The 24,882-nt window shown below is 51.3% G+C and overlaps 1 protein-coding gene across 33 annotated transcripts in view; it reads right to left on the bottom strand.

Annotated features, from left to right (window-relative positions):
- PTK2B (protein tyrosine kinase 2 beta) overlaps nt 1-24,882 on the bottom strand; it is a 143,582-nt gene that overhangs the window by 6,931 nt on the left and 111,769 nt on the right. For 19 of the 33 annotated variants that reach the window (XR_014828416.1, XM_084997737.1, XM_084997744.1 and 16 more), the window contains 19 exons: nt 22,227-22,289; nt 21,986-22,040; nt 21,410-21,550; nt 20,926-21,000; nt 20,270-20,371; nt 19,448-19,565; nt 18,881-18,920; nt 18,404-18,450; nt 17,472-17,522; nt 16,282-16,379; nt 15,531-15,615; nt 15,218-15,318; nt 14,853-14,968; nt 13,154-13,254; nt 12,887-12,976; nt 12,211-12,415; nt 8,591-8,699; nt 7,318-7,383; nt 5,199-5,324 (listed from right to left, as the gene is read on the bottom strand). Coding sequence is in view for 30 of the 33 variants with exons in the window: in XM_084997737.1 (XP_084853863.1) it covers nt 5,199-5,324; nt 7,318-7,383; nt 8,591-8,699; nt 12,211-12,415; nt 12,887-12,976; nt 13,154-13,254; nt 14,853-14,968; nt 15,218-15,318; nt 15,531-15,615; nt 16,282-16,379; nt 17,472-17,522; nt 18,404-18,450; nt 18,881-18,920; nt 19,448-19,565; nt 20,270-20,371; nt 20,926-21,000; nt 21,410-21,550; nt 21,986-22,040; nt 22,227-22,289 (1,789 nt within the window). In the remaining 3 variants the exon portion in view is untranslated. Of the gene's footprint in view, nt 1-224; nt 2,030-2,876; nt 5,325-7,317; nt 7,384-8,590; nt 8,700-12,210; nt 12,416-12,886; nt 12,977-13,153; nt 13,255-14,852; nt 14,969-15,217; nt 15,319-15,530; nt 15,616-16,281; nt 16,380-17,471; nt 17,523-18,403; nt 18,451-18,880; nt 18,921-19,447; nt 19,566-20,269; nt 20,372-20,925; nt 21,001-21,409; nt 21,551-21,985; nt 22,041-22,226; nt 22,290-24,882 lie in introns of those variants that run through there. The other 14 variants (XR_014828417.1, XM_084997752.1, XM_084997751.1 and 11 more) reach the window with 2 other exon arrangements.

Here is a 24,882-nt window from a genome sequence, read left to right as displayed (position 1 = left end):
AAAGCGTCCTTTCCTTAGCTTTATTAATCTAGATTTAAACTCATTTGTGGGGCTTTGAACCTATTCATAGTTTTACCTGCCATTTCTTTCTTTCTTTCTTTTCTTTCTTTCTTTCTTTACTTTCTTTCTTTCTTCCTTCCTTCCTTCCTTCCTTCCTTCCTTCCTTTCTTTCTTTCTTTCTTTCTTTCTTTCTTTCTTTCTTTCTTTCTTTCTTTCTTTCTTTCTCTCTTTTTTTTTTTTGTCTTTTTGCCTTTTCTAGGGCCACACCCATGGCATATGGAGGTTCCCAGGCTAGGGGTCTAATTGGAGCTGTAGCCACCAGCCTACGCCAGAGCCACAGCAATGCATGATCCGAGGCGAGTCCGTAACCTACACCACAGCCCACGGCAACGCCAGATCAAAAGGATCTTAACCCACTGAGCAAGGCCAGGGATCGAACCCTCAACCTCATGGTTCCTAGTCGGATTCGTTAACCACTGAGCCATGACGGGAACTCCTACATACAAGTCATTTTTTGTAAAATGTTAGAAGTTATTCTCAATCTGCTTTAGCAGGCTATAACCTCTGTGAAGCCTCTAAAAAGATTTCCCCCACTAAACTTTCTTAAAACGCTTTTGAATTTAATGACAGTTTAAAAAGAGTTATATTGATATATTTTTCCTAGGCTCATTCATCCTCGGTTATTGCTCTCGATTTCTAACAATACTTCTCATAAATTCCATTTCTTTCTGAAATTTCTTTTGTTTCTTACTCTATTCAACAACTATTTATTTATTTTATTTTTTTCAGGGCTGCACCGGAAGCATTTGGAAATTCCCAGGCTAGGGGTTGAATCAGAGCTGGAGCTGCTGGCCTACGCCACAACCACAGCAACGTGGGCTCTGAGCCACGTCTGCGACCTACACCACAGCTCACGGCAATGCCAGATCCTTAACCCATGAGTGAGGCCAGGGATCAAACTAATCAGATTCACTTCCACTAAGCCTCAACGGGAACTCCTTGACAACTATTTATTAAGCAACTATTATGTGGCTGGGTGCTGGCAGGGAGGTGATGGTTAAATATGCAAAATCGCTGTTTTCTTGGGGCTAAGTAGTAGTAGACCAGGGTTTCTCGACCTCAGCACTATTAACATTTAGGGCCAGATAATTAGTTATTAGGGGAAGATTTCCTGTACACAGCAGGACGCTCACAGCAACTCCACCCACGAGATGCCTGCAGCACCTCCCCGGTTCTGACCAAAATCTCTCCAGACATCACCAAATGGACCCTTGGAATTGAGAGCTATTGAGTTAGATCTTATTTTAAGAAAACAAATTTCAGAACCTAAAAGTAGGTTATAATTTAGAACTGATAAAAAAAAATAAAATCTTCTTTGCTAAAGTTGATGCTTCCAGATGAGGGGATTTTAAGGCTACAAACAGTCCCAGTTAAATGCCAAAACCCGCAAACACAATGGTATGTCTACCCCAGGCTGTTGATAAATAGTGACAAATAGGAACTGTGTCAAACATTCTGAATATAGTTAGGAATCTCCAGGCATAAGAAAAATGCATGGGCTGAGGAGGGCTGGAGTAGATACTGGTTGGAGGAGTAGACAGGCTCAAGAAAATACTAGATAGTTTTGTAAGTGCTGAAACAAGATTTCCACCATTCAAGTGTCTAGGATGCTCTAGTGCTTATCACCATCTTACCAAATATTTTAACATGTATTGGCAGATGTGTTCCTATGTCTTCCAATTTTATAATAAAACTCAAGGAGCAAATGAGATTGGATCTCTTTAAGCTTTACTTGTCTGAACTGTACCTTAGGCATTCTCATCAGGCAATGAATACTTACAATGCTGATCACTTTTTTTTTTGTCTTTTGTCCTTTTTAGGGATGCACTAGTGGCATATGGAGGTTCCCAGGCTAGGGGTCCAATCGGAGCTGTAGCCAACAGCCTACACCACAGCCACAGCAATGCCAGATCTGAGCCACATCTGTGACCTACACCACAGCTCACGGCAACGCCAGATCCTTAACCCACTGAGCAAGGCCAGGGATCGAACCCGCAACCTCATGGTTCCTAGTTAGATGTGTTTCCACTGTACCACTACGGGAACTCCCTTCCTTTCTCCTTCCTTCCTTCCTTCCTTCCTTCCTTCCTTCCTTCCTTCCTTCCTTCCTTTCTTTCTTTCTTTCTTTCTTTCTCTCTCTCTCTCTCTCTCTCTCTCTCTCTCTCTCTTTCTTTCTTTCTTTCCCTCTCTCTCTCCTCTCTCTCTCTTTCTTTTTGCTTTTTAGGGCTGAACCTGCAGCATATGGAAGTTCCCAGGCCAGGGGTTGAATTGGAGCTCCAGCTGCCAGCCTACAGCACAGCCACAGCAATGCTAGATCTGAGCTGTGTCTGTGACCTACACCACAGCTCACGGCAACGCCAGATCCTTAACCCACTGAGCAAGGCCAGGGATCGAACCCGCAACCTCATGGTTCCTAGTTAGATGTGTTTCCACTGTACCACTACGGGAACTCCCTTCCTTTCTCCTTCCTTCCTTCCTTCCTTCCTTCCTTCCTTTCTTTCTTTCTTTCTTTCTTTCTTTCTTTCTTTCTTTCTTTCTTTCTTTCTTTCTTTCTTTCTTTCTCTCTCTCTCTCTCTCTCTCTCTCTCTCTCTCTCTCTCTCTCTCTTTCTTTCTTTCTTTCTTTCCCTCTCTCTCTCCTCTCTCTCTCTTTCTTTTTGCTTTTTAGGGCTGAACCTGCAGCACATGGAAGTTCCCAGGCCAGGGGTTGAATTGGAGCTCCAGCTGCCAGCCTACAGCACAGCCACAGCAATGCTAGATCTGAGCTGTGTCTGTGACCTACACCACAGCTCACCGAAATGCCAGATCCTTAACCCACAGAACAAAGCCAAGGATCAAACCTGCATCCTCATGGATACTTGTTGGATTTGTTACCACTGAGCCACAACAAGAACTCCCTGCCAGTCTTATTGCTATCTCCACAGGTACCCTTCCTCGTTCTGGACAAACACCTCCTGTGGTTTCCCATCACTCAATCTTTGCTTCTACTGATGCCTCTGCCTCTTTCACCTCCTGCATCCCAGTGTCTGCCTGTCCAAATCTTCCCCATCCTTTGAGGCCCAGCTGCAAAAAACAAGCTGGAAAGAGTAGTTTTTCTCTTTAAACTGCCACTGCACTTTTGCAGTATGTATATGTGCCATTTACAGCTCTGCAGTTTGCATTACAGGTAGCTGTGCACTTGCCCTGTTCCTTCAGGATGATGGTAAGCTCACTGAAGGCAGTTTTCTCTTCAGCACGTAGGACAGCACCCAGCAATGTCCCTAAAAGAGGTGCTGTTTATTGAATTCTGTTATTTTAAGCCTCGAGAGGGAGATTTCTGCTGTTCTGATGCTGGTATAGAATCCTGCAGCTTCTCAGATGGGTCAGGCAATAGAGCTAGTCAGTAGAAAAATTGTTTTTGTGAGAAAACCATCTCTGATATTTGTTAAGTGCTTTCAAATGCTTTGCAGGGAGCTTATTGTACCTTTTCAGCATTCTGTCTGGAAGAGGCTTTCTCAATGTTTCTGATGTATACCATAAAATGGAGTTTATATTTTTAACTTTTTTTTTTTGCTTATTTTAAGAAATGCACATTATGTTCTTTTAGGCAGACTTTCCTTATGGCAAGTACTTCTCAACCCCTGACATAAAAGTTTTTTTTTCCCTGCTGCACAGTCTGTCTTTATGGAACTGAACAAAGTCGTTATGGTAAAGCAAGAATTAGACAAAGGCGGTGCCACCCCTCAAACATGAAAAATACCTTCTTTCTGAAAGGACACATTTTAATGCCAAACTCACTAAACCTCAATTAATTATGTATAAAGAGTCAAGGGCAGGAGGCTGGAGGAACTGAACACTGCCTAAATGACAGTGCATGTTTAAAAAGGCAGTTTTGTTAATGTTAAGTATAGGGTAAGATATAAACTAGTTCAATTAATGTAAAAGATAAAAATGAGCTCGGTCAGGGGAAGACATAATCTGCTAAGGTCTCACTGCCCAGAATTCTAAATTCCCTTACTTATTTCAAAATTTTACTAAATTAAGAATAATGGCACAGGATATATCAAGATGCTTTTCTACACTTTGTAAATCTATTACAATACAAATGTAGTCCCCCTCCCTCCCCGCCTGGCAATTTTTAGAGTCCTTTATACTGAGCCTGAAATATGGTTACAGTGTTAGTGCTAAAATAATGAGTTTTAGTCTGTTATGTCACATATCAAGACTCAGTTTAGTAAACTCTATCAAGTGTTCACAGCAACTGACCACAGGGGCTATTTGCCTTGAGGGAGAAGATGGGTCGTGACGAGTAACAAGTGGACAAGCACAAGTGCTTTTTCTTTTTATGCGAGACTTGACAGTTAGAAGCTACTTGACAGTTAGAAGCTACTCCATGAAATACTCAGAGCCTCATTGGCAGGTGACAACAAAGAAGTGACTGGCTGGGGGGGAGGTTAGCCCCACACACTAGCGAGGGGTTGAATCTGAGCTGCAGCTGCCAGCCTATGCCACAGCCACAGCAACACCGGATCCGGGCCGTGTCTGTGACCTACACCACAGCTCACGGCGACGCCAGATCCCCAACCCGCTGAGTGAGGCCAGGGATTGAACCCACATCCTCAGGGACACTCATCAGGTTCTTAACCCACTGAGCTACAGTGGGAACACCCTCCAAGCTCCTTCTTATACAGCAGCAACTTTTACAAAGCAGCAGAAGTGGTGGCCACAGGAAGCCTTTCCTTTGAGGAGAGACTGAGCAATCACAATAATCAGGCAGAAAGGGCAGAGCGGGGTAGAACCTCCAGGATCTCTTATTTTCTGGCACCATCAGGCTTGACTGCCCTCCGCCCGTGAGCTTTCTCTACCACCAGGGGCTGAGGAAAGGGGGCAGATTTTACATCATTTGTCACAGCACCAGAGCAGGGATGGGGTAGGTCTGGGTCCAGCTGGTGTGCTCAAGAGCAGAGCCAGGCTCGGCCCCCAAACCTTGACGTGCCTGCAAAGGAGAGGGGGTCGCAGAGCCCCTGCTGACCTGACTGGTTGGTGGAGGTATGGAAGGCACCTTCTGAGCCTGAGGACCTGGGGTTCCCGGTATCCCAGGCCCCTCCCTCCAGCAGCCACCTTGGTCCTGGCTGGGACCCAGCATGCAGAGCCCTCTTACCCGCATGCTGTGGCGCTTGAAGACATTGTGCCGGTGGAGAGGTGGGGTGTGCAGCGAGTTTACGGGAGATGGATACTCCATAGGGCTGGTGAGCGTAGGTGAGCTGGCACACAGACCCTCAGGGACCTATTCAGGAGAGGCGAAGAAGCACCAGGCACGGGACAAGGCGAGAAGGTGGACAATTAGCTGCTACAAACTCGAGCACAAAGAAACAATACACAAGCACCACGGCGGAAACGGGACTTGCTCTCCAGGAGCTAATGATGAACAAGGCGTGGGCAGTTCACTGGCCCTGCTGGGGAGACATGGCGGAGCGACGTACACGGCTCTTGGCTAGAAGTCAGTGCAGACCCTGTGGCCTCTCTCGAATCCAACATCGTATTCATGCTGCTGTGAATACGATGGGTCCACATATGTGTTCCTTGCCTACTGAGTACATGTCTCCTCCTTCAGAAAAGAGTTATAATTCACACTCATGTTACAAACTGACAGATTTGATTAACCCACAGGTATGCATGTATGTGTGTATATACACACATTTTTTTAAAGTACTATTTTTTTCTTTTTAAAAATTTTTAAATTTTTTTTTGTCTTTTGTCTTTTTAGGGCTGCACCCGCAACATATGGAGGTTCCCAGGCTAGGGGTCCAACTGGAGCTACAGCTGCTGGCCTATACCACAACCATAGCAAAGCCAGATCCGAGCTGCGTCTGCGACCTACACCACAGCTCATGGCAATGCCGAATCCTTAACCCACTGAGAGAGGCCAGGGATCGAACCAGCAACCTCATGGTTCCTAATCGGATTCGTTTCCTCTGTGCCAAGACAGGAACTCCTTTCCTCCTTTTTCCTCCACTTTCCATGGTGTATGGAAGTTCCCAGGCTAGGGGTCACTGAGCAAGGTCAGGGATCGAACCTGTGTCCTCTTGGATACTAGTTGGTTTCTTAACCCACTGCGCCACAATGGGAATGCCAAAAAAAAAAAAAAAAAAAAAAAGCACTATTTTAAACATCAAAAAAGGCTCCTTTTTTAGGGACATTGCTCCTAATCTTCTACATCAACTTCTTTTTTTTTTTTTTTTTTGTTGTTGTTGTTGTTGCTATTTCTTGGGCCGCTTCCGCGGCATATGGAGGTTCCCAGGATAGGGGTTGAATCGGAGCCGTAGCCACCGGCCTACACCAGAGCCACAGCAACGCGGGATCCGAGCCGCGTCTGCAACCTACACCACAGCTCACGGCAACGCCGGATCGTTAACCCACTGGGCAAGGGCAGGGACCGAACCCGCAACCTCATGGTTCCTAGTCGGATTCGTTAACCACTGCGCCACGACGGGAACTCCTACATCAACTTCTACATCAAGGTTTTTTGTTTTTGTTTGTTTTTCCACCAAGAGGTTTATCTGTTAGTTCCTGGTCAGCCCTTGATGTGCCTCTGGAGCATTTCTTGAGAAATATATGATCACGGGACACCAAGGAAAGAAGCACTAAACAGAACCGTTGTTTCCGTTATTGAGCAGTGACTCTGTTGCTGAGGGGTGTGAGAGAAGACAAGAGAAGGGCCCAGGCTCCTTATGACCGAGATGCAAGAGAGACACAGGACAGAGATGTTCTGTAACAGGGGCCTGCAGCTGGGAAGGCTGGTAATGATGGAAGTGGGAGGGACACTCAGGGAGAGCCCTGCTCTCCCTTCACTGGCCACCCAGGGTCTGGCCAGGGCCTCTGCAGGGAGCCCCAGGGAGCAACTCCATCCGCTGGGGAACATCAACTGTCCCCACCTGCCTGGGATTCCCTTTCAGAGGGCTCTGCTCAGGGCAGGTGATCAGGGAGGCTTTGGAAATGAAGAGGCAGACACACGCAGCAGCAAATACTGTGGACAGATGGACTGGGCAGAGGGCATGTCTTAGCTGAGGACAGCCTGGTAGAATTGTGATTTGATTCTTTTGATCCCTCGGTGCTCTGAGGTTGAATTCTTTCCCGGGCACCAAAGAAGAGCCCGTGCAGGCTGTCCCCATTGCCCATCAGGTGACTGTTGCTCCTCAATGGCATGAGAACGGAATTTCAGGAAGGACTGAGGTGAGGAATGGCCCCGAACTTTCCCAGCCCTCTGGTTCCACGTTTACCTGGAACTGCAGCTTGGGTGCCAGGAGGTTGGTTTGTGGAGGGGGTCTGTACTTGGGCCGGCTGGGCTGCAGAGAGAACACAGAGATGACTCAGTCCTCGTCTCCACCCTTGAGGAACAGAGCTCAAGATGCAGAGCATCAGGTGGGAGACAGGTCAGGCTTGCTCAGGATGAAGAAGGTGAGGGACAAAGTTATGGTTAAATTCACTTGCATCCACTCACTGCACCCGTTACTGCCGAGTGGTAGGAAGATACCTCCTGGGGGCCACCCCTCATCAGAGGGGTTATCCACCTCTGTGTGTGTGGCCTCCCTGGATGGGGGAGTACCTGCCAAATCAGCAGGCAAGGGCCACAGACATCCAGACTAGGTCATGGAGGCTGAGGCATTCGCAGCAGCTTCAAGGGGGAGAGGAGAGCTGAGCTGGGCCTGAGGAAGGTGCAGGTAAGGGGGACAGTGACAAAAGGCCCCGGACCCACAGGGCTTGGTTATGGATGGCATGTTTGTGCCCCCCACTCCCAATGCTTGTGCTGAAGTCCTAACTGCCCTCCCCCCACCCTTGTGATGGTATTTGGAGGTGGGGCCTTTGGGAGGTCATTAGGGTCAGATGAGGTAACAAGGGTAGGGCCATTATGATGGGATTAGTGTTCTAATAATAATAATAATAATAATAATAATAATAAACAACACCAGAGCTCACTGTTCCCACTGTGTGTGGACATGTGAGAAGGTCATCTGCAAGCCAGGAAGAGAGTCCTCACCAGACACCAAATTTGCCATCTGCTCGATCTTGAACTTCTCACTACACTGTCTGATGGTTAAGCCACCCAGCCTGCAGCATTTTGTATGGCAGCCCGAGCTGACTACGCAGACATAGTCCCTCTCAACCTGCCCACCTAAGAGCTGGGCAGTGAAGGCTGGACCTCAGGGGCCCAAGGACAGTCCCAAGCAGGTACCCTTAAGGGGATCTAATTTATCCCTAAAAACACCCAAAAGAAAAGTGCTGCAGCTTCTTGAGGAAACATTTCCAGGATGATCCCCTGCTCCAGCCACCCTGCAAGGTGTCTGCTATCTAGCTGTCTCAGATTCCACCTGTGGATGTGATGGGGGCCAAGTTCAGTGCTGATGGGCAGTTGGGTTCAAGGGCTGAGAGGACAGTGGGGGCACATCCTTCCTACATTGTGAGAGGAGTCACACAGTCAGACCTGGGATGGGCCACACAGGGGACCAGCTCTGCTGTGATTCATGGGGCCATGGAAGCCTGGGCTTGGCTCACCTTGGGTGGGGGTTCCTGGAAGGCTGTGGGCTCCAAGATTTTGGGAGGTCGGTAACGAGCGTTCCTCTCCTGCTCTATAGCGATGTCCTTCTCCATCTGATAAATGTCACTGCCAAGGAATCCGGTCAGAAAAGGAGAGAGAAACAAGATCAGAAACACTCCTGGGGGCTCCGCCTGCACTCCATGGAAGCCCTGGTCCCACTTCCATGTCCCCTGCTGCGTGTACTGGGGAGACTTCCTGGAGATAGGCTGAAATATGGCCACTGTGGCCGCCCCCACTGAGGCTGGAGGATCACAGGAATGGACCCACAGTGGGAAAAGTTTCTGGGAGAACCAGTCCAAGCCCAGCTGGGCAGTGGATGCGTGTCTCCTGCCCTCATCTCCCGTGTAGATTTCTCATGTCCCAGACAACTTCATGACCAGTCAATGTTCTCCACTTCCTTCTTCTCATCAAACTTCCCACCCAGGCTAATGAGAAAGGGCTCTAGAGTCCCTCCCACGTTAGCTGTGTGCATGCTTCTGGCTTTTTTTTTACCCAACCCAGTGGTTCCGCACCTAGGAACCACAGACCTTAGAGAACTCAGATAATTGCAAGGGGTCTGTGAATCCACACGTCCACATGTGTGCCAGGCATTATCTGTAGACAAGTATTATGCGCCATTGAAATAAATTTCTAGGTCCAAGATGGAGCCGCTCCTGCCCAGGGGGTCATATCAACAAACCAAAAGGCAGACAACTTTTGTGTCCTTCTAAATGCTCTGCTTGACCAGAAACAAAGTACCATTCAGTCAGCCAATCCAAATGCCAAGCTAGCGCTGGGCTGTGTACTTATTTCCTGTTCCTTATTCATCCTCGATTTTCCTCTTCCTTGTTCCTTATTCTTTTTTTTTTTTTTTTTTTTTTTTGGTCTTTTGTCCTTTTAGGTTCAAACCCATGGCATATGGAGGTTCCCAGGCTAGGGGTCTAATTGGAGCTGTAGCGGCTGGCCTATACCACAGCCACAGCAATGCCAAATCTGAGCCTCGTCTGCAACCTACACCACAGCTCACGGCAACACTGGATCCTTATTAACCCACTGAGGGAGGCCAGGGATCAAACCCGAAACCTCATGGTTCCTAGTCAGATTCGTTTCTGCTGCGCCACGACAGAAACTCCTCTTCCTTATTCTTTATCCTATAAAAATGTCCTACCTTCTGCCCCACTGGGACGTTTTAGACCCTTGGGAATGCAGACTACTGCTTTATGAAGTGTTAAATAAAGTTTGTATCACTTAATATTAGTCTTCTCTAATCATTTTTAACAGTATTATGAAATATGTTTGGTATTGTGGTTTCACATGTATATGTGTCATTATGTGCAATAAAAAAATTATTATACAGCTTACTACATTTTGTCAATCAATGGGTTCTATAAGTGTATTGCAACATGGAAGAATTTTCAAAATTCAAAATTTTAGTATTCCTCTTACCCTCAAAATATTGGGAAGGACCCATTAAACCCTTTCTTAGCTCTACTGGAGTACTGTCAGGCTCTGGCCTGAGGAAGGTATTCTGGGGTCACTGAGGCCATCTGACAAGATGGGGGTCCTGTCTCTTAGCCCAGGGATAGGTACCCTGTCACAGATCACCGGGCATCTCAAGCCTCCAGAATGAACTAAGACCCCATCAGCCAGGAGCTTTTGCCCTCTCGAGTTATGTCTTTCAGACACTCCTCCTGGAACCCTCTGGCTTCTCAAATCTCCCTTAGAAGGGACCAACAGATGAGTCTAGGATTAATCAGGAGTGTCAATGAAGGAACAGACTCAGGAATAGGAGGCCTTCTTTTCTTTTCCTCTTTTCTTTCTTTCTTTTTTTTTTTTTTTTTTTGTCTTAGGATTGCATCTATGGAATATGTAAGTTCCTGGGCCAGGGACTGAATCTGAGCTGTAGCTGCGGCAATGCTGCATCCTTTAATCCACTGTGCCAGGACCTTAGACCCTCTGCAATGACCAGAGCTGCTGCAGTTGATTCTCAACCCACTATGCCACACTGGGAACTCCCAGTCACTTCCACCATGTGGGCCTGGGGTTCCCAGCCTTGCCCCTGAGGAGCCTCCCCTTCTGGCAGTGTCTGGGGGCTATTTTCTTTCTCTTAAAAAAGATGTCAACATGTTGACTGCAGTGTTTCAAGTTGCAGTATTGAACGATAATTAAGCGCTAGAGTTCCTCAAGTAGGAGCCGGCAAACCAGGCCCGCAGGCCAAATATGGCCCCCTCCCTATTTTTGTGTGGCCCCAAACCAAGTACGGGTTTTCTTTTCTTTTCTTTTTCTTTTTCTTTCTTTCTTTCTCTTTTTTTTTTGGTCTTTTTTTGGGCCTCATCCTCGGCCTATGGAGGTTCCCAGGCTAGGGGTCTCATCAGAGCTGCAGCTGCCAGCCTATGCCACAGCCACATAATGCCAGATGCAAGCCGCATCTGCGACCTACACCACAGCTCATGGCAACGCCGGATCCTTAACCCACTGAGCAAGGCCAGGGATCGAACCTGCAACCTCATGGTTTCTAGTCGGATTCATTAACCACTGAGCCATGATGGGAATTCCCTTCATGTTTTAACAATTGAAAAAAATTAAAAGAAAAATATTTTGTGAAAAGTTATACGAAACTCAAATTCCAGTGTCCACAAATAGCATCTCAGCTACACTCATTCATTTCTGTAAGGTCTTTGGTGACTCTGTGCTATGCAGAGTTGAGTCATTTCAACAGAGACTGTGTAGCCCAAAAGGCCCCAATATTTACTATCTGGCATTTTATAGAAAATATGTGCTGACCCCTGCCCTAAAGGATGCCGAAAGAAGTCAAACTACCCAAGGGGTAGCTGGGGGCAGACCTGGGCCACCAAGAAAACAAGAGGACCCTCTAAAAGGTACTCCAGTAGCGCCTTTCACCAAGGACTGCCCAGTACCCATGGAGCAGTGGCTCTTGAGGGTCAGCCCCGCAGGCCGCCGGCACTCCAGTCAGAAGGGAGGGGCAACCCCTGGATCAGTGTCTTCACAGCCCAAGTCACTCCTTTCCCTGCTAAGTGGGAGGAATGATCAAAGGCAGAGGAGAGGCACAGAGGTGCTACCGGCCCCATGCCCAGGCCAGGCACCCATAAAGTGCACCCTGAACCTCAGCAAAGAGCACAGGAATTTCAGTGAAAGTCTGATTCAGTCTGTGGGTTCAGACCTCAAATATACTTTCTGGATGCTTACTAGGAGCCACTCCCTGAATCTGGGATTGAGAGCTGCAGAGATGGTGAGGCTCACCCTGGCTCAAGGTGTTTCTGAGTTTAAGTCCAACTGTGAACCTGGGTTCAGCCTCGTCTCTGACCCAGCGCCGAGCCTCTGTACCGCAGCCTCTGCTGGGGGGGTTCACTTGCTTCGCTCCACTTGGATGCATGGCTCTGAGTTGGTCCATGCAAGTCTCAGCCCCCACCCTGGGCACAGCCTTGGGTGAGTCACCAGCTCTGAGCCTGGATCCCCTCGTCCTAGCTGGGGACCAGGACGCCGACTGCATCTTGTTTCGCAAAAGATGTTGTAAAACTCTAAGCGCTGCTGAAGAGGAGACTTGCTCTCTGGGCCCGCAACCCACCTCTGCGCTCACCTGAGGTTGCACACGAGCTCGGTGAAGCGGGGCCGCTCACTGGGGTCGTAGTCCCAGCATCGGGTCATGAGGGTGTAGAGAATAGGTGGGCAGAGGTCGGGCTTGGGCAGCCGGTCCCCCTTCTCAAGCACCCCGATGACATCTTTGTTCTCCAGCCAGAAGAAGGGCTGCTTGCTGAAACTCAGGATCTCCCACATGCACACGGCTGAGGGCGGGAGGCGAGTGTCAGGGCCCCGTGGGGGGCACCTGCGCCTGGATAGGCAGCCCACCCTCCCCAGGAGTCAGCCCTGAATGCTTGTGGGGATCACCCTGTGCTCCCTCGCTCCTGCTGCAGCATCCCTGGGGTCTTGCCATGAGGTTGGTCCACCTCAGCTTTGCCTCTGAGGACCCCTCCAGGCTGCCCCCTCTTAGTCCCGGGGCTGGGTGGTGGGGTACACGCTCATCTCAAGAGTCTTTTCCAGGAAGGCTGACCGGCACTGCCCAGGCTGGCCCGTAGCCCGTGTCACCCTCACCCAGCACTGGCTCTTTATTTTTGGGACTTCTCCGTGGCTGCAGAAAAACAGAACCTTTGCAACCCGGGGTGGGGGTTCAGACCCAAGTCCCTGTGTACCCTCTTATCTTGGTCACAGAGGTGAGACTTGAACCTTTTTCCATGCCTTCTGGAAAGGCCACTCACCAAACATCCAGACGTCACTGGCCGTGGTGAAGCGGCGGAAGTTAATGGACTCAGGGGACATCCATTTGATGGGGAGACGCGTCACAGAGGCTTTGGGTGAACAAAGGGTTTAGAGGAATAGTTTAGAGAAGAGAGATCCAGATTTATCCAGAAACACACCTGTTCTCCAGAGACGGTTAGCTCGGGCTTGCCCAACTGTAGCTTTCTTTGGGGATACTGGCCTCAGGGACCCCTGCAGGGACAAAGCCGTAAAGCACCCCACCTCACCTTTGTAATACTCCTCGTCCTCAATGTACCGGGAAAGACCAAAGTCACCCAGCTTCACACACTCGGGGGAGGCCACCAGGATGTTCCGGACAGCGATGTCCCTGGAAGAAGGAGGCAAAGATGAGGGCGGGGTTCAAAATGCTTCATGGAGACAGACAGACAGATGAACAGAGAGAGAGGCAGAGGAGAAGGGTGCCTCAGGGCCGCGGGCTCTGGAGCAGAATGGGCAGCTTCTGTCAGTTGGCACTTCCTGACCCACCGAGTCTCAGTGCTGGAGCCCAGCTCAGGCAGGAGCCTCGGCTGAATCCCCACCACACACACGGCGCCTGGCCTCCCTCCATCTCCCTGACGAGCCTCATCTCCTGTCAGGCCTTCGCATGCGTCTCTATCTTGAAGCCTGTTTCGGGTTCCCGGGGCCTGCTCAAGACACGGCCCAGTGGCCGGCACTGTCCTCTCTGACCGGGATACCATCACCTGGCTGACTCTTCAGGGAAGGAGCCCAACACGTTCCTGGTCCCAGTTCACCTTTCCTGATTCCATACACTTTGCTCGGCTGAGCAGAAGCAGCAGCCGTCACAGCTCGCCTCCAGGGAGCACCGGGAGAGCCAGGGCTATGCACAGGCTTCGCACACCTGAGCGGTGACCCGGACACCCTGGGAACCCCGGGGCACAGGAGTGAGGGCAGAGAGCTGGAGGACCACGACCAGCAGCCAGCTGGTGGGGAGTCAGCCCAGAGCTGAGCTTTCGCCCCCAGGGAGCCCTCCCTGACCCCACTTACTTCCCACCCCAGACTGGCCCATCACTGGCTTCTCCCAGGCAGGGTCCACACCTACCATTTGTCTTTATTATTGAAAAGCTGACTTCAGTGTACGACCACCTCACACAAAGGGTGCAAATCTACTCTCCCACCACCTCTGCCCCACGACTCTTGACCCTCGAGGTGCTAGATAGAAGATGCACTGTACAAGGAAAGGGATTTGTATTTGTTTTGGTTCTGACTTTATCCCAGGGACAATTACAGTGCTTGGAGCCCCAAGGTAAGAGGCTTGTACTATTTGTTGCCTGAGTGGGTGCATGTTAATTTCTCCCAACACGGCTTTGTGTCATGTCGCCCTCAAGGCCATGTATCCGATGTTGACGGTGTCGGACTAAAGAACTCAGCAGCTCACCCCAGTGCTCTGAGAGCAGCCCCTCTATCTCCTCCAGGGCCCTATGTCCCCTGGTGCAGGGACCTCCTTTCAGGGAACAGGAACAGAGCTGGATGGAGAAGGAGCCAAATGCGTAGCCAGCAGAGGGACTGGACTTGGCAGCCTGGAGGTGCTGGGGACCAGGGCAGTGCCAGCGTGCAGGCTGGAAGGGCCCAGCACCCAGGATGGTCCCTGGGCAGCCTGAACCCAGTCTCTCCTGCCGGGCTGGGTGCTAGCCCATGGGCTTACTGGAGGAGAGCACATGGGGAGTGAGCAAGGGAGTGGTTTCCTGGGCCCAGAGGGAGTCGGGCTAGAAAGCACTGAGTTACAGGCAGACACCTGGGCTTCGACTTCCCCTTTGCAGCAATTCCGGGAGGGGCAGAGGAGGAGACGGGCCCAGAGGAGCTGCTCACATTGTCACTTGGGTATCGGGACCTGAGCCTTTAACCCTGGTCTGTGCAGCCGCAAAGCCCTGCTTGACCCCGACCTCTCGGGGGCCTCCCCAGCCCCACCTGTGGACACAGTTGATGCTCTCCAGGTAGGCCATGGCCTTGCAGATCTGCAGTGAGTACAGGATGAGAGTGAGCACCTTCAGGGAGTTCTTGTTGCGCTCCAGGTAGTGGCCCAGCTGCGGGAAGGGGACAATGCCATGAGGACCCAGCACGGCCTGGGCCTGGAGCTGGGGGGTCGAGGAGCAGAGAGCACCCAGGCTGGTAGAGACAGTCCAGCAACTAACTTCCTCTCCAAACAGCCTCTGGGCTGTTTCAGCTGGGAGTTTAGCCCCCCATTCCCCGATCCCAGTTCTGATGGCATCCCCCACTCCCCAAAACCCTGCTCAACTGTAGCCCAGCCGTCCTCGGGGGGGTGCTCCGCTCACCTCCCCGTAGGGGTACAGCTCCATGATGATCCAGGTGGGCTCGTCTTCAATGATGCCGATCAGCTTCACGATATGCGGGTGGTCCAGGTTCTTCATGATCACTGGGAGTGGGGGCGAGAGGGACGCGCCTCTAAGGTCTGGGGCTTCATTGGCCCAACTGGGAGACACAGGACTCAACCCTCCTCCCGCTGTGGGTGCCGTGCCGAACACCCCCTCCCCAGCCTGCACCCCAGGGCCTCCTCTCTCTCAGGGCCTGCAGAGTCTTGGGGCCTCTTTCAGCCTCCGGGCTGGGGGGCTGCTTGGGGAAGCCTACCTGCTTCGCTCATGAACTTCTCCTTGTTGTCCACAGTGCAGTCTTTCTTGCAGGTCTTCACGGCCACATTGATTTGCTCTCCTTTCTACAACGACAGCGTGTCCAGGGCCCCTCAGTCCTGCCCTGAGCTCCAGAGAAGGCGTTCCCTAGACGGCACCCCCATGGTCTCCCCGCAGCCAGACAGGTGCTGCAGAGCCTGCTCTTCCCCCGTCTCTTCTCCTCCCCTCCCACCCACTTCTTCCTGATCAAGCTACTCTGGGACTTGGAAGAATTTTCGAGACCAGATCCCGAGAGACCCTGACTGTCCACTGAGGCTGAGCGGGCCTGTGATCTGCCCAAAGTTAGCGGGCCTGGGTGGGGCACGTGCAAGGCCATTGTCAGAGACGTGGCATCCAGGGCCCATTCTCTTTATCATTGGATTTGACATTTTTGCTGCCGTCTTCCTTCAGAGCTGGCTTTTCCCCATGCCTGGTAGAAACACAGTCACAAAGGTGAGCTTTGTTCGACCCCATCCGCCGCCTCAGATCCCCCTGCAGGTGGCGCCTCTCCTGCATCCCTGCTACTGCTGCCTTTCTTGGAAATGACTCCTGTTTTCATCACTCGCTGGGTACTTCGTGAACACTGCAGAGGCCAGGGTGGTGAAGATCTACACACCATGGCGGCTGCCTCCCACCCTAGAATATTCAGGCTGCTCTCTTGTTCCGCGGGAAAGCAGAGGAGGAGGAGTGTCAGGGAGGGGTCTGGAACTCACGTGGTTGGTGTAGACACCTTCGTAGACCTCACCAAAGAAGCCTTCACCAAGAATGCGATTCAGGACCACGTCTTCCCGGGCGATGCCATACTGGGGGCCTGCACAGGTGGAGAAAGCTGACGGTCCCTGAATGCAGACCCCGGCTGATGCCCCTGGGAACCCAAGTTCCTACACCCCTGAGAAGCTAAGCACCTGCAGGCTCTAATACCAGGCTCTGCTCCCCTCCCGCCTAGGTGTTACCAGATTTCCCAAAACAGAGATCCAGGAACTGGGTTGGGAAAGGGAGTCTGGAAGTTTCCACTATCTCAGACGGGTGAAGAGTTGTTCCCTCTGAAGGCTGGGTCCCCTGTCCTTGCTCTTAGGATCCACCCCTAGCCCCAGCCCCACACACCAGCACACAAAAGGTCAATGGTATGGGGATAAAAACAGCAGTCTCCTGGAGTTCCCGTCGTGGCTCAGTGGTTAATGATTCTGACTAGGAACCATGAGGTTGCAGGTTCAATCCCTGGCCTTGCTCAGTGGGTTAAGGATCTGGCGTTGCTGTGAGCTGTGGTGTAGGTTGCCGACACGGCTCGGATCCCGCGTTGCTGTGGCTCTGGCGTAGGCTGGCAGCTATGGCTGATTTGACCCCTAGCCTGGGAACCTCCATATGCTGTGAAAGCGGCCCAAGAAATGGCAAAAAACAAAAACAAACAAACAAACAAAAACCCCAACAATCTCCTGGAATTCCCACTGTGGCACAGCGGGTTAAGGATCCAGCTACAGTGGCTGGGGCTGCTGTGGAGGTGCAGGTTCAGTCCCTATCCTGGGAAATCCCATATGCCGCTGGTGTGGGAAAAACCACCATCACCACCACCACCACCACACAATGATCTCCTCCTTCAAATCAAAGGTGCCTCGGAGTTCCCTGGTGGCTCAGTGGGTTAAAGACCCACTGTTGTCATTGCTGTGACTTGGGTCACTGCTGTGGCATGGGTTCGATCCCTGGCCTGGGAACCTCTTCATGCTGTAGGTGTGGCAAACAAACAGATAAACAAACGATAGTGCCTCACTCAGCGTTGTCCCTGTCTGAGGCCCACATAGGATAGGATGAGGAAGGAATCAAAGTCCCTCTGTGGTGTCACATGGGTTCCCAAATGTCACTCCCCAGGGCCCTGGCTGTGGCCGAGGTAGGGGGGTTAGGGATCTACCTCCTGGTCTTCGCAGGGTCTCATCAGGAATCTCTGCATAGATGTCTGACTCTGGAACGACAGAAGGAGGCCACCCATGGGCAAGATGCTCCAAGGGGCACCACCAGGAACCAGGTGTGGGGCTCCCCCGTGCAGCCCAGTGGGACCAAGCTGACATTGCTGGGCGTGGGGAGGAGGCAGGCAAGAACCGGGCTCGTGTTCTGGGCTTCAGAGTGGCCACTGAACTCATGAACCTGGGCCTGGGTCCCAGCTCACTGCTACCCATTTATTATTTAGGGCAAGTTGATTTGCCTATCTCTCTGTGAAATGAATGTTTCTGGGGAATATAAAGATCAAATAAAATAATACCTATTGCATATTTAACACTGTCATGAACTGAATGTTTGAGTCTCCTTCCTCCATCCCCAAATGCTTATGTTGAAACCTTGACACCCAGTGTGACGGTATTTGGAGGTGGAGCCTTTGGGAGGTGATTAGGTTTAGATGAGGTCGTGAGAGTGGAGCCCCCATGATGGGAGTAGTGTCCTTGGAAGAAGAGGAAGAGCGACCAGAACTATACATGTCTCCACCATGTGAGGATGCAGAGGAGGCCGTGAGAAGGCAGCCGTCTGCAAGGCAGGAAGAGAGCCCTCACCAGGACCCACTCACGCTAGCACCTTGATCTTGCACCTCAAGTCTCCAGAGCTGCGAAAAATCAGTGCCTGTCTTTTAAGCCCCCAGGCTGTGGTCTTTGGTTATGGAACCTGAGCTGACCAGGATGAGCACAGTGCCCTGTAGCTGTAACCCGATACATGTTAGCTACTAGGATTAAGGGTGTTAAAGCCATCACTGAGGAGTCATAGGGAAAGATCATTTTTCTGTAACTTTGAGGCAATCCTTGATGATGTCACAAGGGCAAGCAGAAGTGGAGGATGGCAGATGGGTAGGCTTACCTATGCTGCAGCTTTCTGAGAGGTGGGACCGCCGGGGCTCCGTGTTTCTGTAGGAGATGGGAGGGCAGGAGCCACATGAGCACAGAGCCTGGCAGTGCTCCCCCAGGGAAGCCTTGGCTTGAGGGGCAGCTGTGCTGTGCCCCCTCCTGCCTGGAGAAGCAGCCTGTCCTGATGGCAATTACCTGGGAGAAAGGCCCAGGTGGCTGGGGGCGGGGGGGGGGGCAGGCAGAGGGGAAAGGAGAGCAGCAAACCCCTCGAGATGATGCCAGAGTGTTCCTATATGGATTTACTGGGAGAATTTTACTGGTGAAAAATCACCACATGTGAAATGGTGGGGTTCCAGTATTTTCTCCTGGGGCCCAGAAACCATGGGGTCGGGGTTGGTGGGGAGGCTGTCTGTTTGCTCTGCCTGCGCTGGGAAGACACAGGATGGGTGCAGGGCCAGCTCCCCTGCCTTCCGCCTTCCGGTTTACTCACAGTGTGGGGATCTGGGGCAGGCTGTTCCGCTTCTCACCATCTGGAGAGAGAGGAAGGAGAGGGGGAGCTGGAGCCGGGGACACACGGTCCTGGCTGTGACCCAACACAGGCAGACCCCTCCCGCCCTTCTGTGGCTTCTCAAAGTCGGAGTGGAAGCTGGCCTGAATTGGAATCCTCTTAATAGAAGAAACTCCTGGGCTTCCTCTGCCACTGTCACTTTGCAGCCCGAACCCTGCTTTCCGATTCCATCCATCACACATACAGGCGGAACTAGCCATGCTCTAGCCATAGCTTTGATCTTCCCACGGCTACGAACATCTTTCTTCCAGAAGCTGGTCCCCATGTTGCGCTTGGGCCAGCGGGCCCAGGGCTTGTAGCTGAGGACCCAGGATGGCACCACAGGGAGCATCCAGAAGGGCTGGGTGAGCCCCTTCCCACACTTCCAAAGCCTCTTCATTCGTATCAGTTAATGGTTTGGCCTCTCCTGCTCTGTCTGCCTCTGGGGGCCTGGCTGGGCTGTGCCGCCATCTGCTCCTCAGGCCAATTTACCTTCAAGTGGAAACGCACCTTTCTTGGGACGAATGATGAGAGAGCCTTTGTGCTCCCCCTGCAGCCGGCAGTAACCGTCTACGAGGTCAGCCATGTTCTCGGCCTCTGCCAGAGAGGAGGTTTTGATGGACAAGGACTGCAGGGAAGAGACCAGCCAAAGGTGAGACTCCAGAGCCTTGGCTAGAGTCTACTGCACAGGACTGGAGAAGAAGAAACTATAGGGCCTGGATCCGTCTGCCCTTCTCCTGGGGTTGGGTTTGCATTCCCCATCGCCACCAGGGGGCACTCTCGTTACCCTCCCAATGGACCACCCTACACTCTAGGAAGGCCATTCCAGCTCCGACTTATACTGGTGTCTGAGTGCGCCTTCTACCTAGTAGCTGCTCAGTATGAGGGCAAGAACTGAGAAAAGAGGTGAGGGAAGGAGTGGAGCAGGAGACAGATGGATGAAAGGGGAGATGGACAACCTGTTTGCAGTCTATTCTCTGATTCCTCCAGCCACAAAAAGCCCCTAGTCCCTGAGGTCTTGCTTCTGAGTCATTGTTCACTTGTTCGAAGTTAGACCTCTGCGCTCTATTTTGATTTCTGGTCACTTTACCCACCCCTACTCTCCAAACCTCCTCCAACTTCTTTCTTGATATTTAAAAAAATAACTTTGCTTCCTGAAATAGTTCCCTTAATTTATCATCATCCTGCTACTTGGTCTAAGAACTAAGGTGCAGTTTTCTTAACAAGATTCCAGCAGTCAGGGAAGCCCCACCAGGCTGGCCTGAGCAGGAAACTCCCAACCTGTGGCTGCTCCCATTGTTTCACAGAGTCCAGGTGCCCAGGGATGCTCACCTGGGGGGCACCTTCAATGCCCAGCTGCAGTACCGCCTGGCCTTCCTCCAGCGGGAGGCACCTGATGGACTTGATCTGCTTGAACTCGGCCAGGCAGGTGGGCTGTGGGAAAGGAGGGGGGCCCTTCAGACCATCCCATTCGTGAGAGCAGGCTGTGCAGATGGGTCAGTGGGGCATGGGGGTGTGGCACAAGGGAGAAGTGGGCACTGGGAGTCTCTCAGGGGATGGAGAAAGAATCAAAGATGATTAAGGTTAGAAGGATCATCTAGCTCAAGCCCCTTGCAGAAGAAAAAAAATGAATCTGGAGAGAGCCGGAGTTTGCCCAAGGTCATAGGCCAAGTTGGTGGTAGAGCCAGGATTGGACCCAGGTCTCTGACTCCCAGCGGCATGGGTACCACTGGAGTTGCCATTGGAAGAGCAACTCTCTCATCTGAATCAGAAGAGCAAAGTAGTGTCCTTCCACCCACTCCCCAAACATTGCTGCCTGCCTCCTCTCGGGGATGCATATAAAGAACAACCTGCCCCATGTGTTATCCCCAGCACTCTCTGCAGCTGCTGACACCAAGGGCCTCTGCTATCAGCGATGGGGCAGCAGAAAGGGGAGGACCTCTCTGCCTGGGGCTGGTAGGTGGCTGGGGCCTGCCTCCAGTCTCTACCTTTGCATCTTGACTTGTCAGCTGGCGGATGCCTTTAGGGCCGATGACCAGGTCCACGGTAATGTTCCATCCTTGCTGGAATCAAAGGAGAAATGGGCTGTTGTCCCAGCTCTGCCCGATCACATTTCAGAAATTTGAAAACACTTCACTACGACGCTAGACACAGGCCATTGTTTCCTGGACCTTCCAGCTCCTTCCATCCTACCCCTTCCACCACACAGATTATACCCCCTCCCAACACCCTGCCGGCCCCGCCCCGCCTCCCAGAGTTGGAGCCAGGAGCTCAGTTCCCTTCTCCAGGCAAGTAGCTTAATGTTAGTTGGATCTGGGGACACATCAGGGAGGCCCTGGTGCTACAGAACCTACAAGCAAGCAAAGCCTCTTTTTGACCTCACCCCCCGCCCCAAGTTGGCCCCGTGGCCCCCTTTCCTGAGAGTGGACAGGAGCTCAGGTCAGGGAGAGAATAGAGAGAGAGCAGCATTACAATGAGTTCACAGCGATAGGTCTCCTGGTCGATGTTGGCAAAACCCGCGAGGGTGTTGAAGAACTTCATGACGCACTCCTCCTCCCGGAGGGAGGCGTACTGCTGGAACGTCTGCTGGATCATCTTCCGGAACTGCTTCGGCTGCGGGAAACCGTCAGGGGTGAGCGGGGCTCGGGGCTGATTCCTTTCCTTGCAATCTCACTGCAAGCCTGCCTGTTGCTGTAGGACAGCCCCCAGGGCTCTGCCACAAGGGCGGTGGTCCGGTCTTACCCAAAGCCCACACCTGCTGTCTCAAGGAAGCTCACCATGGCCTGGGCAGGGAGGCAGGGGAGGTGGCATCCCCAAAGCTCAGACCACAGAGCTAACTGGTGGAACTAGAGCCAGGTGTTCTGCTTCCCAGTCACAAAAAGGGCCTGCTGGATGCAAGGAGTGGTCCTATGTGCAAATGGCCCAAGGCAGCAAGGACACCCTGGCTGCCCAGGTGTCTCCAGCCCCGTCTCTAGCTCTATTCCCCAGGCGGGTGGGGGACACCATGAAGAGAGTCTGTGTGGGTGCCTTACCCACTGATTTTCTCACCTTTAAGTTCTCCTGCATCTGTTTTGGGAAAAACAGGTCCAGCCCCACTTCCTTCCTGAAAGAAGGTGGAACAAGCAGCATTTCATTCCCCCTTGTCCCCAACCCAGGACTTCTGGCCAATCAGGGAAAGGGGAGAAGACAGGGAGATGGGTCCCACCTGGCTCTGGTCTGGGGATGAAGGGCACAAGGGATGAGCAGGGAAAGCAGGGGAGAGGAAGCCGGGGTCAGTCCCAGGACTTACTCTAGGAGCTCGAAGTTGGACTTTTTGTCAAGTGCGTTGTGGGGCATGTCTTTGAAGAACCGCCTGGAGAGAGAGAAGCCATGGAGAGGCTGATGCCTGGGGAGCAAGGCCATCAGGGCCAGGTCACCATGCATTGGTCTAGAAGCTCCCTCCCCTGCCAGATATGGGAACCACTGAGAGGGAAAAAGTTAGGGGAGTTGAACAATTCACTATTGAGAAAACCACGAAGAAAAGAAAGCTCTACAAATTTCCTTTCTAGAGAAGACTCCAGCTTTTCTCTGGGAGGCCCACCTCTGGGACTACCCAGCTGTTGGGCAGAGGAGGAAGACAGTGGTTCTATCAGTGGCTTCTAAAAGTAAATGACCCAAGGCAGCCAACACTGAAGTCTTCTGCTAAGGAACGCCTACCTCCTCCGTTAGGCTCTGGTTTCCTCTGTAATTTCCTTTCCCCTTATTTGCTCTCTCTGAAATATTGTATGTGTGTATGTAAATAATTATTCAGTGCAGTACACATGAAAACTTAGAATTTATGGAACAAAGAAGAAAATAACAATAATCTGTAATCCTACCACCAGCAATGACCTCTATTAATTTTTTAATACATGTTCTTAAAGTCCCATTTTCCCTTAAAATGTATGTCTTGATGGAGATCTTTATGGAAGTATTTATAATGATTGCTTAAGTAGAGACCAAATAGCTCATGTTCCCATTCGTGTTATCTACCCTTCCATCTTTGGATCCCTGTGTCTAGTAATTTCTTCCACTGTTGCAGACATTGTCCTACTCTCGATCGTACATTAGCAGGAGTAACTCACTGTTACTTTAACTCAGGTGTCCTTATACATATCTGGGAGTAGTCTTATGCTACTGATGCCAATGATATAACATTAAAGCACAATTCTATATATGTGATTTTGTTGTGGTCCAAGTGCATGACCTTCCTGTGGTCTGATTCAGTGGTTTTCTACCAGAGGCAATTTTGCACCCCTCTCTGTAGCCTGGGGACATTTGGCAATGTCTGGAGAGCTTTGTGATGTCACAGCTGGTTGGGAGGGGAGGGGTCCTGTCCACATCTAGTGTGAGACAAGGGGATGCAGCTAAATGTCCAACAATGCACAAGATGGCCCCTACAGCAAAGACTTATCCAGCGTGAAATGCCCCTCTTACTTAGGCTGAGAATCCCTGGGAACTTGATCCCAGGAGAGAACCTGGGAAGCTAGAAAGAGAGGCTCTCCCCTAACCCAACTTCTCACTACTGGGTCGCTGACAGAGTGGGACCACAGGTGCTAGAGATGAGTTCTAGAGGGTTAAGGACAGAGTTTCACTCTGGAAACCAGACAACAGGTGAGCAAGGATGACAGCCAGTTATAGGGTAGGGGGACACCATCCAGAGTTCTGCCCTGGACGGAAGATCCTTCTCCTCCTCCTTCCACCCGAAGGTGCTTACAGTCAAGATCCAAAATTTCCAGTCAGTCACAGTAGCTTCAGGAAGTTTCCTGAGCTAGTGTTCCCTGCTGCCCTCCATATGCCCTGGGAAGCTCAGAGCATACCTGCTCTGTGTGGATGGAAGGCAGTGTGGCCATCCGCAGGTCCACCTGAGTTGAGTGGGCTGCAGAATGTACTTCCAGGAAACTGAACGGATTGGTTTGTTGCCTGCAGTTATGTAATTATAATGGAATAAATGGCACGTGACCTCCACAGGAGAGGACTATCGATCTTTTGGGATTATCCATTTATTCAGACACATGCTCTCATCGTGTGCCAGGTGAAGGCAGCATTGACCTCGATTTCAAGGATTTTCTAGATTTCAGGTTAGCGCACGTGAACCACTTGCTACCCAACAGAAAGATGCAGAAGTACAGCCAGTCTATGTGGGGCGGGGCAGGTGGGCTGGGCGTGAGGGAGGGAAGGCTTTGAGACAGAGAGACCTTGAGCTGGCTCGGCAGGAAGAGTCCAGGGCCACACTGCTTGTTATCAACACTTTACAGGTGTGCTCTTACGTTTCCTGTGAACACAGAGGGAAGCAGGCAACCCTGGCTCGGGACATTTTCTAAAGCTGCCAGAATAAAGGAGACTTAACTAGGCTGAAAAGGAGTATGAGGTGAGTAGTCCAGGCAGAGGGGTTGAGCTCTGATTCCTGGCCCCAGGTGACAGGGGTCTCCTAGTATCATTCCTGATTTATGATGAAATAAACTGTTGAATGAATGAATTTGAGACTAGGGGTGGATGAAAGAATTCTGAGGACTGGGGTATTTAAACAAGGCTTGGTGAAAAAAAATGGGGTTGGCTAAATGGAAGTGTAGACAAATTAGGAAAAGAACACTGAGGGATTAAATTACATGAAAAACGATAGCAATATTAGAATGCTTAAGGAGGTGGTGAGTGGGAAAATGTTTTATTAGAAGGAAGCTCAGATAGCACACCTAGGCCACCCCCAACTCTAGAAACCCAGCTCACTCTATATCACTGACTGCCCTTCTCTCATGCACTGAGGATTATTTATTGTGTTACTTTTGACATATGTGCCCATTCACTCAAGTGTGCTGTGATCTGTGTTCCTAACGTTTGGAGTAGTTGAGCATCACTGGGATGTCGGGAGAAGCAGTCACCACCCCTCATCAGTCTTGAGCTTCACAATCGTCCAGCTGAAGTCCCAT

Source organism: Sus scrofa, chromosome 14 (assembly GCF_054392235.1).
Source record: "Sus scrofa isolate SSC_HxYL_T2T_F1_AM1 chromosome 14, Sscrofa_HxYL_maternal_Yorkshire_Landrace_v2.0, whole genome shotgun sequence".
Lineage (NCBI taxonomy): Eukaryota > Metazoa > Chordata > Mammalia > Artiodactyla > Suidae > Sus > Sus scrofa.
The sequence above is the reverse complement of the archived record's forward strand: the minus strand, read 5'-3'. Positions and strand labels throughout refer to the sequence as shown.